The following is a 15,287-nucleotide window of genomic DNA, read 5'->3' as shown; positions in this document are numbered from 1 at the left end:
AGCGAGAGAGAGAGAGAGAGAGAGAGAGAATCGCGAAAAGAAGAGAAGGTGTCTGGTGATTTGATTGATTGATTTGATTGTAGATGTTGCTGTATAACAGTAGGTAGGTAGGTAGGTAGGGGAGACAGTTGAGGCTCTGCTTATTTATAAGGTAACCCCTCTCACACCTTTCAACTTTCAACCAGCTATTAATACCAATACCATCAAAGACGGGATTCACGAACTCCCCCTCATATTGTTGTGATTGAGCAAATAAGAAAGAATGGGGTGGGGGTGCTCAAATGCCTTTATATATATGTTTCTTTTCTCTTCTTAGCTAAAATCTGCCGATGTCAAAATTTGGTCTCACGAGCGAGTGACGAGGCGAACAAAAAAGCGCAGCAAGGGCCCAATAAATAGTTTCATTATGTCTTCAATTCCTACCTACCTAGTCACTCATTCACTCATGCATTCATTGAAGCTCTCCCGGGTGGAGGTTTCCAAGAACCGAATAAATCGAAAGATTCCCGACTCCAAGGTCCGCAAACCTGCGTCTCCGCAAGCGATCCAGCGATTCCAGGCTTTTCTTCTGCTGTCGTGACTACTGTCTCTTGTCGGGTTGTTGAACTTGAACTGTGAGGAGGTGGAGGCATCTTTGGCATCACGTTGAATGCAGGAGGAGCCATTGTGTCAATCGTCTTGTTGGCCATAACTTTGATTGATGGGCCCCGTGTTGCAGGATTTATGACTCTCGCTTTGGGTGGAATTATTGTTGTGGATTCTGCTGTCTGCTCCATGCCATTGGCAGGGTTGAAGCCAGTAATTCTTTCTTCAGCGCTGGCATCGATGTCTGACATGGCTATCGTGGGCGAAGGTTTAGGTGAAGGTTTAATCATAACCTCGCTCGAGACCGTTTCGATGTTTCTAGCTTCTTGCCAGTGAGGATGGACTCGCTGATCAGTTCCATTCGGTTGAGTGACTGAAACCTTGACACTTCCCTGAAAATGGTCAGTTGCCTGGGAGGCATTTTCCAATCTGGTTACAGTCGAGACAGTGGGAACAGTCCCCCCATTCTCCGTAATTCCAAGATCTCCCGGTGCCGTTGATGATCCTGCCGCCTCAGGTTCGCCAGTTCCCGGGGCTGGCTGGTTTGTATCGTTAGGTTCATCGACAAGTACTTGGCCCTCAACACGAACATGAGGCTTTGACAGGCGTGCCTCAGTATTTTCATCCGGAAGGCGGCCCAGTTTTAGTAGTGCTTCCTTCCGCAGAGGTGAGTTTGATTTACCCATCGTTTCCATCTCTGACTCCAAGGTAGCAGAGACACTGGAGTTCGTTGTCTTTGCCTCATCTGCAGCGGAGCTGGTATTCTTGGCAAGTGTCGTATTCTTGCCCCCAACAGTAGTGGAAATCGAGTCTTGTAGCGATATCCTCGCAGTGTCATCAGCAGCGTGGACGTCTGTCTGTGGTACAATCTCTCCTTTCTGAGCATATGTTGATCCATCGATATCGGATTTGCCAGTCCCCATACTCTTCTCCGTCATAGTACTTGAATTGACAATGATGCTGACAGGTTGAGACGGTACATGCAGGCCCTTATCCGTGGCATCATGCACTGAGTTAATGGTGCGGTTTAACTTCCCAGCTGTTGGGATATTCTCATCCATTCCTTCTATGACTTTTGGAATTTCTGTTGGCTTCTCGAGGGACCCAACACTGTGGGTGGGAGCAGAAGGAATTATCGAATACGCTTTGCCTGCGGATGGCTTTCTTCGTGATAAGAAGTTGTCATGCATGTTGTGATCAATCCCACTATCGATAGGAGAGGATGAGAATTCATCCAAGTCCAAACTAGGTTGTTCGTCATCCGGTTCCAAGAATTCTCCTTGCTTCTTGCAGTGTGAATTTAATCGTTCTCGCGCTTCAGGAGGAGTTGCCTCATCAGATGGTGGTGCACATTTCAAGCCTTCTTTAGGCATCTTCTTGCTCTTTTTCGAGGTTTCGCCCGAGGTCGATGGCCGAGATCTTGGAGGTTCCATTAACATCATCATTTTCCGTGGCGGTCTAGACTTGATCCGTAAGGCAGTGACGGGTTGTTCGGTTGTCAAACCGGTTGCAGGTGAGCTTTTGGTAGTTTTGTTTTCATGGCTCACGATCGGTTTAGGGGCATATTTTGGAGCAGATTTTGGTATAGATGAATCTATTGCCGAGGTGGAGGAAGATGGAGAGGGGTTTCGTGGCAAATCTGCTTCAGAAACCCTTGCGTTGCTGGCCTGCTTTGGTTTTGTGACTGTTCTAGTTGTTGTTGTTCTGCTAGATCCATCAATCACCACGAAGCCATCCTCCGATGGGGATGAGGCGCAATCGTCCTCCAGGTCAACTGAAGCTGAACTCCGTGTAGATATGGCTAGATTAGTCGCTGAGCTCTTCGATGCGAATGCTTCCATTCCAGTCAAAGTCAATGCCGCCCCAGTAAGGTTTCTAGCATACCCGCTTCTTTTAGGAGAGGATCTGTTTGATTTCCGCTTTTGTACCCTACCGGGACTTTTCCGGGAGGAGCTCTCGTCTCTGATAGCTCTCCGACCCATCCCACCACCCTCTCCTTCTTCCTTTGTAAGATCAATAGTCTCTGCTTGTGGACGCTGGATACTTGGTCTCAAGGGCTCGTAACGAATCGTTGGTGTGCTAGGTGGTCTTGTTGATGCTAGAGTTAATGTAGCACCTGTGAGGTTTTGGGCATAGCCATTCTTGCTCGGAGCAAGATGGTTCTGTTTCTGCCTTTTGGCAGGCCTGTGGTTTATGTTGTCGTCTAGGCTGCCTTGGTGCTTCTGTTCGAACGGCGATAAGTTCGATACCGTAGCTCTGCCATAATGTCCTGTAGGGGTCCCAAGAACTTCATTTAACGGTTTGGGCCTTGGATACAGTGCTGCGACAGGCGTTGAGTTCTGAGGCCGAATAGGTGAAGCTTGGGGCCGGGAGGGTGATGCGCCAGCAATCCTCGCCGCGACTCTCTCTTCTCTCTCCTTCACTCTCTTGTCCACCAACTCGGAAAGGTCCTGGTCCCTCTTCCCGATACATTCCCCAACTTGAACAAGGCTCCCTCCTCGTTCCAGCTCCAGTTCCTCTCCCTCATTGAACTCCGAGTCCTCGCGCCAATGTGTGTCGCCCACGAAGTTGGATCTCTCATCATAGACCATAACCCGCTTGTTGAAGGTATGGAACTTGAGCCGCCCATCCTGCCACCGTTTCTGCTTGCGTCGGAGATCTTGTGTGAATAGGCAGCGGAATTCAAGGACCGGCGCGGTATTATGAGTGGGGTGGACAGTCCAGGCTGGGGAGCTCATTGTAGACGATGCTGTCTGAGGTGAATCCAGATCCAACCGGGCGGAGTGACATGAACGTATGAATAACGCATGGCACCGTGCGCCTTCGCCTTGTGATGCTCGAGGTTGATGTGCAGGTGCAGATGCAGATGCACATTTGGTCCAGGGAGGGGCCCGAAACTCGACGATACGCGCGACGCGTATTGTGAAGGATAAAGCACTTTAGGTCCCTGTGGTATCCCCAGAAAGCTCGCGTGGAGGTCGCCGAGTCACGTGGCTGTCTCTCCTGCCTCCTTTTCCCCGCGCATTGCTGTATCGTTCTGCATGCTGCACTGATAAGACAAGACACTGACTGAAATAGTGGCAACCACTTACACCATGTCTGACCGATGAATATATCATCCTCGAATGTTGCTGCGTCCAGTGACCCGCAACAAGAGGTAAAAACACTCTTTTGCTACCCACTTTTCCCGGTACCTGAGGGTCAGTCATCCTCACAGCCACAGGTTCATTTGTGCCACAGCGCGCTGCAGAAGCAGGACTCTTGGATTGGTGCCCTTTCAACCAACCGACATCTCCGCGAGGCTGTGTCGCTCCTCCAAGAAATCTTACACTTCTATTCTCTCTTTCACTCTCTCGCACATTCGCTTTCTCTCTTTCTCTCTTACGGCTCCCCTTCTCTTGTCATTGCCTTGAGTTGGTCAGCCCTATACTAACTAGTGAAACATCAGCGGCGGGGTCCCTCTTCTCTTCCAAGTTTCAGCACTCACTTAGGCAACACTCACCTCGGCAACACCCAACTACTGGCACCATGAACTCAATACATCGCCAGTTTGGCAAGCTGGTGAGCAAGGGCGCGGGGGATAATGCGAAAGTCTCAGTTCTGCTCAGCGATTATGAGGATGCTGATAAAGCTCTCACGAAGGTTCGTGGAACGTATTACCTGCCAGTGTATGCCAAACTGCTCATACCAACTGACAGATTATCGAAGCCTCGAAAGCCTGGAGAGATGCGTGGGTTTCTATCCTCACTATTCAACTGGCGCTTGCGACTGGATTCGAAGAAATGTACAATCCCATTGTTGGGACGAGCGATGTACACCGTGACAATCCTGCCCTTACTCCGCAGGTACAACTCGATCGGACAGCCAAATTAAGGGAGGAAATGGCAGAATTGAAGACGGATTTAATGGATGAAGTTATCATGATGGACTCTCGTGTGATAGGGCCAGCCACAGATGCTAAGGAATTCATACAACCCATACGGAAAACGATCAAGAAACGGGAGAACAAGAGGCTGGATTGGGAACGATATATTGACAGAGTCAATAATGCATCCAAAAAAACGAAAAGAAGCGAACGTGAGAACGCTGCTCTAGCGAAGGCAGAGCAGGAACTAGCGAAAGCATCGGATGTATGCCTCTACGCACTCTTCTCTTGACACGGACTGATATATTTCTAGGCATTTAAAGTTGCAGATGATCACCTTCGAGAGACCCTCCCCCCTATAATATCCGCTACTTTCTCCCTCCTCCCGCACCTACTCAATGTACAAATCATGATCCAGAATAGCCTTCTGGCTCAGTACTACACAACCCTCCACAGATATTCCGAAGCTATGGGATTTCAATCACCCCCACCTCCTATGGTCGATGTTATAGCAATATGGGATGGCAATTTCAAACCTGTGCAGCAGCAAGCAGAGAGCTTGACTTGTATTGCCAAGGGCAAGGCTGTCCACCAACCCATGTCGCCTGAGGATGACCGTGGACGAAAGCCATCTTCTAGCCTGAATGTCCGCAGCGCTTTTCCAACCAGGCGTCCCTCCTCCCAAAACACAGCTAGCGACGCTGTCTCCCCCAACCCAGAGTCGCGCGTGAGGCGGATCCCATCTTCGAATCCAATTGCTGTCGCGAGCCCTCATCTCTCGCCCTTGCCACAACCAACATTGTCTTATAACCCCAGTCACTCTTCCGCCTCTCGTCCCTCATCTTCCTATTCGGCGCACTCCTCGGCTGGGCCCACCGGGGATTATTTCCAGCGCGCCGCGATCGCGAAGAAGAAACCGCCTCCCCCACCCCCCAAACGCATTGGATCAAACAACCTCGCCTTATATGCCGTAGCTCTATATTCATTCGACGGCCAAGGACAAGGCGATTTAAGTTTCAAGGAACATGATCGCATCAGGGTTATCAAGAAAACGGACAGCACGGATGATTGGTGGGAAGGCGAACTCAGGGGCGTCAAGGGAAGTTTCCCCGCCAATTATTGTAAGATTACTTGAGCCAGAACCTACCTAAAATGGGAGCAGTCTGAGCAAGGGAACTGATCTGGAAATCAGAGAGCAATTGATGATTTATGATGGAGGGGGAAAAAATATCAAGTGGTGATATAGGATAGATCTCGGCGTTGGTGGTACATATCCGCTTCCAAAGCACGGAGGGTACATACCTTACATATATACATGATGGAGATATGGAGAACACGTTGGATACCTTATTCTACAAGAAATCAGAAAATGTGAAATCCAATCCTCATCATTTCTGCATTTCATAACACCCCTAATTCCCCTTGTCTACTTCATCATATGTTCAGTGCTTATCTTTTCAAAAAGAAACAAAAACCACCTAACAAACAGATCAATGTTTTAATTTCCCGTGAAGTACCTACCTAAACTCCTCACCCCTAAATGTTCACTCTTCCTCCCTCCCTCACCTCACTTAGTAACATTGTAAACAAGTGGATCCCATACATTCCTACCTATTCTACTCACATACCTTAATTAGGCTCTCTGACGTGCTTTTCTCGTACATCGCAAATTCTTTGTACGATATTTGTACAGTTGAAAAGATCTTTAAATCCTTGCCTATACCTAGCTACAAAGCTGGTACAGAGATTTAGTGATGTACGACAAAAAACTAAGGGATTATATCTAGAGGTTGATGATGATTTAATTCACGTGATGATTAAGGGGGGCGATGTGAAGTACCTTAGGTGGGTGGGTGGGTATGAAGTAAAGCTTGTGGAAATTATGATTTTATTGGTAAGATGATATTGTTAGTTTGTACCTATAGGTACCTACCTACCTACTGTTATGACTTTTTCAAAGACTATAAGAATCCTGGCCAAAGCTGTTTAGGTTATGTCCAAGGGAGCAATGAACGGGTTTCAGATGTGGTCATTAGGGAAAGGGATGGGGAACTAGGGTAAATATTATAAGATATAACTATTAAGATGGATCAATTAGGGATCACGATCACGAGGTCATCATCAAAGACGGACAAGTGTGAAGAAGTGTGAATTCCCATAGGTTCCAGATCTAGCAAAACAAGCTCTATATTACAAGTGCCCATCCTGCGTGATGTACTGATGTACGTCCCATTATGCATTCCTGACACGATGTCAAGGTCACCATCCTTCGTGTTTCACGCGAGCTTGCATGTTGCAAAAATGGCCGACTGACCGGACAGTCCGCAGAAGCGGGCCAAAGATCTTTTTCTTCCAAATCCTATGGTATAAGAAACAAAAAACGCCCCCAAAATACATTAGACCTTCCTAATGTGATCTCCAACCTCTGGGAGAGCCAGCAGTTGGGGATCTACACTAGAGGCTTTTTAAAGAGCCAAAACGGCGAGGATAGCAGCGGCCGCGAGGCTGCTGAATCCAAGGCTGACTTGGGATCCAGAGGATGCGAAGACAATGGGTGAGGTTGGGGCCGCTGGGGCGGTGCCATTGGAGGGAGCCCAGGGGACGGGTGCCGCGGCGACGGTGGTGTGGGGGTAGTAGGCTCCTGTAGCGGCAGCGCCGGCGGGAGCAGAAGTGGCAACGCCTGCAGGAGCAGAGGAGGCAGCCCCAGAAGCGGCCACGCCTGCGGGAGCTGAGGAGGCAGCCCCAGAAGCGGCCACGCCTGCGGGAGCTGAGGAGGCAGCCCCAGAAGCGGCAACACCTGCGGGAGCAGAGGAGGCAGCTGCAGAAGCGGCAACACCGGCAGGGGCGGAAGTGGCAGCTACAGAAGTGGCAACGCCTCCAGGGGCGTAGGTGGTAGTAGCGGGAGCACTTTGAGGAGCGCCAGGAGCGGAACCAGGGACCGTGACGGGAGCTGGGGTACCAGTCACCAAGGCGACAGAAGTTGCAGAGCCAGAGACGGTGGTGAGGACAACTTGAGGCACAACGACTGAGGTCGAGATGACGGTAGTGGTGGAAGAAGATGGGATGGCAGTTCCGGCAGAGCTGCATGGGACGACCATGGTGGTGACAACGGTGACGGTGCTAACTGGACCAGCGGGCACGGTGGAGGTTGGTGCACCTGGGACGCTGGGAGCGCAGGTGATGAGGGCAGGGTTGACGGAGACATGGTTGGCGCAGATACCTTGGAAGTAGTTCTGGGCGGAAGCAATATCGGCAGGGGTGGCACCGTGAGCGTTCAAACACTCGAAGACTGAGCAGGCGAGGGCCTCCGATGGGCAGTAGCATGCGGCGTCAGCGTTGGAGCTGCAGTTGGTGGTGAGAGGAATCCAGGTGTTCAAACATTGAGGAAGGATGCTTGGGTATGGAAGTGCCGCTGGAGAGCTAGATGCCGGAGCAGTGGCGGCAGAGGTGATGACAGCCGCTGGGCTGGTGGTAGCGACACCCGCGGGGCTGGAAGCGGCTGGGCCAGAAGCGACCGGGATCGACGTTGCTTCCGTCGCGGTGCACTTTGTGCAAACAGTAGACCAAGAAGTAAGGTAGACCGTGGAAGTAGAGAGGCTAGTCTCAATGCTGGTGACACCAGATGTGACGTGAGTCTTGGTGACTGGGCACACAGTAGTTGAAGTGTCCACAACCACAGTGGTGATAACCTCAGACGGCGCGGGAGCGGTGGTAGTGACACCAGCTGCGGTGCTAGTGACAGTGGAGTAGGAGGTAACATAGGCTGTGGAAGTAGAGAAGCTGGTCTCAATGACGGTGCTGCCAGAAGTGACGTGGGTCTTGGTAACTGGGCAGACAGTGGTAGAAGTGTCCACAATGACGGTGGTAATAACCTCAGATGGTGCAGGGCTGCTTGCGATGCTGGCAGGGGAAGTAGCTGGGCTTGAGGAGTTCGCGTAGATTGGTGTGGTTGGAATGCCTGACGGGCCGGATGGGATTCCAACGCTGGAAGCGGTGGTGACGCCGGCTACGCTGGATGAAGATGAACCTGCCGGGCCTGATGGGATGGTAACAGGAGCGGTGCTAACAGTGGAGGTAGAAACAGAGGTCACGCGGATTGTGGAGGTCGTGAGGGTGGTCTCGATGCTAGTAGTACCAGAGGTGACGTGAGTCCTGGTGACGGGGCATACAGTAGTCGAGGAGTCCACAATCACGGTGGTGATAACCTCAGATGGCGCGGGAGAAGAGGTGGTCGCAACACCAGCCGGGGAGCTCGTGCTAACAGCGCTGCTTACGCCCTCGGTGCTGGAAGAGGCACCAGTCGACGAAGGAGAGGCGGCTGCTCCAGAAGACGAAGCTGCAGGAGAGGAAGTACCTGCGCTGAATGAAGCCACTGGGGTAGACGAGCTGCCTGCGGCAGATGAAGCCGCCGGGCTGGACGCGCTGCCTGGGGTAGATGAAGCCGCCGGGCTGGAGCCGGCTGGGGTGGACGACGCGCCAGCAGCTGGAGATGTGGAGGTAGCAGCACCGGAAGTCTGAGTCTCAGTAACCGGGCAGATGGTAGTAGAGACTGGAACGATGATCGTTGTGAGAACGGTAGAGTGAGCAGGGCAGTCCGTAACAGTAGCAGCGCAGCTGATGATGGTTGAAACAGAGGTTGAGTAAACAGTCGAAGTGAAGACACTTGGGGCTGGAGAACCTGAGCTTGGCACAGCGATGGTAGTGTTTCCACCAAAACCGCCCGTGGGGACAGAGGCAGACCAAGAAGCGGAGGTAAAGGCAGCTGGGGTAGACGAAACCGCAGTCGTCACCGCGGGAGTAGACACAGGAGTCGTCGTTGCCTTAGCAGAGGTGCTGACCGCAATGCTGGTGGGAGTGTAGATAGAGGTTGTGTGCTTGCCGCAGTCAAATCCGATGCTGTGAATACCAATGCTGCAAGTGGGCTTTGGTCCACCGCCGGGGTAGACGACGGTAACGTTCTTGGCTCCACCACATTGGGTGTTCTTGATGGTTGAACCACCCTTCAAGCAGTGAGAGGTTTGCTTGCAGATGTTTCCGCCAGGCATGCCATAGTGGAACTCAAGGTCACAGTCGAATTCAGTGGAAACCTGGAAATGGTCGACGGAGAAAGCAGAGACTTCACCGCTAGAACCGCAGCCAAAGCTGGGGCACTTCTCTGGTTCAGGGTGGGCGACAGCAGTGATGCATTTGTCCTAAAGACTGTTAGAGATGCATGATTTATCAAGATTTAGATCATATACCTGGAAGGTTCGGGGGGTCAACGCTCTGGTGCGGAAGCTACCGCCAGCACCGAAAGAGTTGGCACAAGTCCACCCATCGAAGTCAAGTCCACCGTAGTTTTTGAAAGGTCCAACAGAGAGGCTTCCCCAGTCAAAGCCACCGGCTTGTTGAGGTGTGCAAGTGTTGTCGCTATTAGAAGGGCAAGAGAAAGGAGGTGCATCGAGCCAACCCCCAGCAGATACAAGCTGAAGGCCTGACGCCAATGCCACGACGGCAGAAAGCGCTTGGGTCTTCATCCTGAAGACGGAGAACGGAAAATGAGGCGTTGATCAACGAAGGTTACTGAAGCGGTCAATCTGCTAGAGCGAATGTGGTGGTGAAATGGAAATATCAGACCAGAGCAAAGAAGCGAGTGACTCTGGCTCTTTAATGAGAGTGTTAACCAACAGAAAAAAAACGAGAGAAGACGAAAGACGTGGAGAGAAGGAAGAAGTGGGTGAAGAGAAAAGGCAAAAGGTGGTAGGCCCTCGGCAAGAGGATCTCAAGATGCATTATATCTCTCGAAGTCGTTGGGTCGGGATCCACGGCCAACGTGAGCCAGCCCACCGGCGGTGCCATGTGGACCAGTCAAAGCAGCGGCCCCTTGCAAGAGCTTGGAAGACCTTGCCAGAACTTGCAAGAAGAGGCAGGGTGAGAGCCAAATGTGGACTGCAAAGGCCTGCGGTGTGTAGGGGAAGTGGGCTCAGTAGAGTGGATTCTGGAGGGGCCGTACGGAGCAACAGGATCTCGCGGCCTCTTCCGCCCCGGCGTCCCCAGGATCCCTGTTGCTAAGTGTTTTGCGCGCGCCTTGAGCCATGGGACATGGGCGTTGTCCTCTTTGTGAGTTCGGTTGGTCGACTAAGCCTCCTCCTCCTCCTTGATGGGCGTCGTTGCGAGGGCCTGGTTGGAGGGCGCGAGGAAGAGCCAAGAAGAGGCTCGAGTAACGCTTCCCCTTGCGGTCCCCTGGGCTCTCCATGGGCACGGCTGGCACCTGAAACGTCAAGATGCACGCTCGTCGACTTTACTGTTCCTTCGCCACCAGAATCTAGAAAATCGACGGCGGCCAGACCAGCGCTCCACTCCCTAATGCAGGTACCGTCCGGGTTTACCGCTGCCAGAACCATCTACGAGATTGGTAGAAGGGACGCAGCGTCCTGACCGTGCTGAAGAGCGGAGAGCAGGCGGGGAGAAACTGCATCTGTACGCACAGCGGGCCATAGTGCTTGGTGAGTTGGCCCAGCTGATAAACCAGTCTGAATTTTTTGATTAATTATTGCCAAAATAGCTGTCTAAACCTGCTCCCCGGCGAACTGCTACTCCAGACTCCGTTACTCTCTCCGTCAGGATGTGATAACGGGACGAGTCTGGTGTCTGCGCCGTAGCCGGCGAGGTACCTGGCTGTATCGACGATCATATCTTTTTTGGGGAGACCCAGAGCCTCTTTGGGGTTCTCGTCGACTCTTCGAGCTCTCTTTTGGGACAACGATTCCCCGGCTGCCCATGCCACGGTCCAGGGGCGTGGTCTGTCCTATTCTTGGACCGAAGTTCCATGTCTACACAAGATGGCTACGGAGCTAAAGAGTCTAAGACCATCCCTCCTCAAGTCTCGAGGAGACTCACAGGGTCACAGTCACTCAGGGCTCAAGGACGCACAGCCTGAGCGCATCGCTCGGATTTTCGAGAATCTCGGAGAGTACTAGACACTACTGTACGTACCCGTCCAGTTTCCACGAGGACTGTACTCAAGCGTTGGTGCATCCGGCAGCCATAAGGAGAATTTCAAGTGACTACTGGACCGATGGACCGGTGAATACTCCGTAATGCTACGTATGCTGCGCCTAGGGGTGGAACAAGGGACTGAGATCTCTTCTGTGCCGTGCCTGGATCCTGGAAAGAGGGAGATCTTGTTGCCGGGACACGGAGACGGGTCGCTTAGAGCCCTTCTCGTAGTCGCTCAGTAGAGAGGCCATGGGTTGGGAGCTGTTTTTAGAAGCTTTCTCTCCCGCGGCTGCGGATGGCTAGCGAATAGCAGCATAGCACGGCCGGGCGTCTCGGTCAGCGTTGAACTCTCTGTCTTAGGTCTGCCAACCGTCGACGAGATCGAGTGTTTCAAGTTCCTGGCGAATCACAGCGCCTCCTTGATTCCTGTCCTTGCAGACACATCGCGACGCTCTGGAAGATCTAGAAAATCTTGAAAATCACGCGCGGAGGCCTGAGCGCCATTCTTGCATCTACCATCTCAGCCCATATGCAACTGCTGCATCGTGGAAAGTGGAAATTTGCTGCGCAGAGTCAGAGCGTCGGCGTGCCCAGATGCCCCTGAGAACTACTCCGTGCTGAGCGAGTTCTGCGAGAGCGGAAATTTCGTATACGGCTTTGGGCTTCCATGCTCAAGCCTCAAGCCGCTTGGCGTTACGTCGGTTAGCCATCTCAAAACCTCAGAAGCCAGGTGGAGACTTCCCCTGTGACGATTGGACGGTCTAGGCCGCGTTCTTCGGGCCTTCGGCTTTCCGGCAATGCCTCTGCTGATATGCACCGAGGAGGCTTAAGGGGCCTATTTTCTGGGATTTCAAGCCTCAAGAAGCCAATATGCCCAAAAGAGAACAATCCCGTCGTTGACTAGGAATAGTCAAATGAACAGGAAGCGCCTCAGAACATCAACCTTGGCCGGCGAGGAGGATATATCAATATCACAGCTATCACGGCTTCATAAGTTCCCTCTCTCAGGGGAAGCAGAGTGTGCCTACGTACCCCACCCGTGTCGCTTGCGATGGGGGCGACAATACCGGGTCATTCTAACTTCTCTGGCCACAACTAACAGCAGGCGACATGCAGATACGGGCGCGAGAACAGCACGGGGAAGTCTGTAGAACAGAGCGCGGGAAAAGTCTTTGCAGCCGCGCAGCACAGCTCAGCTGCTCAGGACCCAGGAATTACAACTAATCGGTATCACGACTTGAGGCTTGAGCCCGTCGCCGTCCCGACAATAGCTCGGACGAGACTAATCCAGTAAAGGTCTTACTGTTCTCTCGTACTATTTATTACCCCGCCAGCCACCTAATTATCACGACTTCTTCGCCAGACCAGTGCAGAAGGAATGCGGCGGTGATGAGCGAGAAAACCTACCACGAGATCAGGTGAGAATAGCAGCTGCCTAAACAAAGAACTCGGGTCCAACGTGCAAGATCTTGCCGATGGGAGAGGAGAGGGAGGAGAAACAAAGGGGCTCTTGGCGCATCACCAGCGAATACGGGCCACATGAAACGAAGCCTGGGAAGGGATCATGGTTGATGGATGTCGCGGCCCCTTCCGTGGAAAAGTCGAACGGCGTCTTCAAGACTACTTACTACTCAAGCCTGCCGCAAGCACTTCAAGCCCTCAAAGCCATCCACCCTCATGTGACTGCCGCGTAGACAAGGGCCAGCAACTACTGTATTCTTGAGATTTGAGGTTTGAGGTTTGGAGGCTTACTTTACAATGCCGAAAGTCAAAGCCCCGATGGTAATACATACGAGGCGGTGCAAACAAAACTCTTTCTTGCATGAACTTTACATTCTGGATTTTTTTGCAGCCATGCTTGTGAGGATCCCAAGTGAAACCAGTGGAATATGTGAAGGGTTCCTCGTCATGCAGAACACATCAGGCGGAGTTCGTATGATCGCGTACCCCCCAGCTTCAGAAGCCCAGGGCCGTCGATCACGGATAACAAGGCGATGCTTACACATCTTTACAACTCCTTTCAGATGAACCGCAACTGCCCGCACGTATGGACCATTTTCACATCACATCTCTCCATACACCGTGACTTCCAGCCAATCATCAGATCCTATCATCGCGCAGTAAAACAGAAGACTCCTGAATCCGGAATGCCCTCAACAGCCTACCGACTATTACAACTCAACGTGACGAGTTTTCCCTCTAAATTCCCGCAAAATTTTGTCTCCTTCCGGAATCCGGATCCTTCTCATCAAATACACCACAGGCAGATCATGATATCACGATTCCCACCTCCGCTGATCCGGATGTTCTCTTCCAGACACCGCAATGAAGGGGACTGCCGATCGCTACCCCAGATCTACAACGCAGCAATAGTCCCGTCCCTACGTACAGAAGGTTTTCGTCCCTACGACTAATTATTACCCTTAAGTACCCCGACCGTTTTGTCTCTCTCTTCATAGTTCATACCAGTCAACGGTTTCAGGGCATCGGCAGTTGATCCCGAAGAGCTTCATGAGTCGTGGTTGAGCCGGCGCGAGAATTTAGCATACTGCGAGACCCGGAAATTGGGATTCGGGGATTGAGGCTCAATAGTTTGTCTCTCTTTACTTTCTCAATTCCTTTTTTTTTCTCTCCGAGATGAGAAATTGAATAGCACCGCTATGAGAAGAGGTTGATTTGTGAGCGAGGGATTGATTCATTGAAGCACGGCAGATGGGTTGGTACTGTGACTGGAATATCTGTTGGTGGGGATGTGAAGCTATCGCGGAAGTCGGGCAGCGAGGGACGACGATATGGATTCCTCTGAATCTGCAACCAGACTGCGAAATATCTAGGAAGATATTGATTGTGAGGGGTTTTATTTCGTCGAAGGAAGGGAAGTATTACTGTATCTCTCTCCTCTCATCTTCTCAGACCTCTCGAAAGATAGAGCGTTCACTCTTTACTCATTATAGCTTACTTAAGGTACTTCTATACTATGACCGGCCTCGAAGAAGACACTCTCGTGCCATTCACGCTCCCCGCCGACGCTCCCTCGATCCTTCGACCCTCTCCCTCCCTCTGCACGAAGCAGAGCAAAGCAGAATTCATCAGCAAACCCACCCCAGCTTGCTCCTCTCCGCTTCTCCTCTCCTCTCCCACCTCCCCAACCACATCTCAAGATCATACCTATCCATTCAGAACCCCGCACCTCTCCTCGTCTATATATATCATACTCGTCTCTCCCAGTGCAGCAGACACATATGTCCGTCTCCGAAAGCTGGACGGATGGCGGGGGGTCGAGATGTATATTTCGATGATGGATAAAGAAGGGATCTTGAAGCTGGAAGGTTGAGGTGTAGGAGTTAAGGAGGTTTGGATGAGCGGGGGGTGTATAAGGCGTGGTTCTCTGGGTGCTGGACGCGCTGGTTAGGTGCGGATCAGAGGTCGAAGGAGGGGGAGCTGGCCATATGCTTGCTTGCTTCACACCTTTCAGGTCACGTTATTTACGAGAGTATCTCAGAAGTAGAATAAAAGTAGAAAGAATCCCCATGCAACTTCACTGAAATTATCTCAATAAAACACACATCTCGTGAAGTCTATTCTCTTAAGTGAAAAGAGATAGGCGGGGGAGTATTTTACAAAAAAGGTCTTGTTGCATATCGTACACATGTTGGCATGGAGATATCAATCAATCAATCAATCAATCAGTTCAGTCAGAAATCAATGAGAAAAGAAGGTACTACCTACCTACCTACCTATTCAACCTTTCTCTCTTTTTAAATAACAATAATAAAAACAATCTCTAAGAGACGGAAGGAAGGAAGACTTGACGAATCTTGGGGTAAGGAAGAATGCGAGTAGGTAGGTAAGGTATGTA

General features: G+C 51.5%; 4 protein-coding genes across 4 annotated transcripts; 2 read left to right on the top strand and 2 right to left on the bottom strand.

Annotated features, from left to right (window-relative positions):
• Nucleotides 1-443: 443 nt before the first annotated feature.
• Nucleotides 444-3,629, bottom strand: M430DRAFT_269541 (hypothetical protein; the record flags this gene model as incomplete). Its single annotated transcript, XM_024865478.1, has 1 exon — nucleotides 444-3,629. The coding sequence occupies exon 1, from the start codon at nucleotides 3,321-3,323 to the stop codon at nucleotides 444-446; it is 2,880 nt and encodes a 959-aa protein (XP_024725665.1). The 5' UTR covers nucleotides 3,324-3,629.
• A 484-nt stretch (nucleotides 3,630-4,113) lies between these two features.
• Nucleotides 4,114-5,585, top strand: M430DRAFT_92699 (hypothetical protein; the record flags this gene model as incomplete). Its single annotated transcript, XM_024869727.1, has 3 exons — nucleotides 4,114-4,227; nucleotides 4,284-4,715; nucleotides 4,764-5,585. 3 exons carry the CDS (start codon nucleotides 4,114-4,116, stop codon nucleotides 5,583-5,585), a joined length of 1,368 nt encoding a protein of 455 aa, XP_024725664.1.
• Nucleotides 5,586-6,915: 1,330 nt separating this feature from the next.
• M430DRAFT_15370 (hypothetical protein) lies at nucleotides 6,916-9,966 on the bottom strand (the record flags this gene model as incomplete). The annotated part of the gene is made up of 2 exons (XM_024863231.1): nucleotides 6,916-9,642; nucleotides 9,691-9,966. The coding sequence occupies 2 exons, from the start codon at nucleotides 9,964-9,966 to the stop codon at nucleotides 6,916-6,918; spliced, it is 3,003 nt and encodes a 1,000-aa protein (XP_024725663.1).
• Nucleotides 9,967-13,991: 4,025 nt separating this feature from the next.
• Nucleotides 13,992-14,964, top strand: M430DRAFT_163464 (hypothetical protein). Its single transcript, XM_024863448.1, has one exon. It carries the CDS (start codon nucleotides 14,141-14,143, stop codon nucleotides 14,732-14,734), a length of 594 nt encoding a protein of 197 aa, XP_024725662.1. The 5' UTR covers nucleotides 13,992-14,140; the 3' UTR covers nucleotides 14,735-14,964.
• Nucleotides 14,965-15,287: the final 323 nt, after the last annotated feature.

The sequence above is a fragment of the Amorphotheca resinae genome (assembly GCF_003019875.1).
Source record: "Amorphotheca resinae ATCC 22711 unplaced genomic scaffold M430scaffold_1, whole genome shotgun sequence".
Classification (NCBI taxonomy): Eukaryota; Fungi; Ascomycota; class Leotiomycetes; order Helotiales; family Amorphothecaceae; genus Amorphotheca; species Amorphotheca resinae.
This window is presented reverse-complemented; position numbering and strand designations above follow the sequence as displayed.

Bases quoted from the DNA above. Each gene is read 5' to 3' on its own strand.
- M430DRAFT_163464 (XM_024863448.1), top strand. From the start codon at position 14,141: ATGGGTTGGTACTGTGACTGGAATATCTGTTGGTGGGGATGTGAAGCT.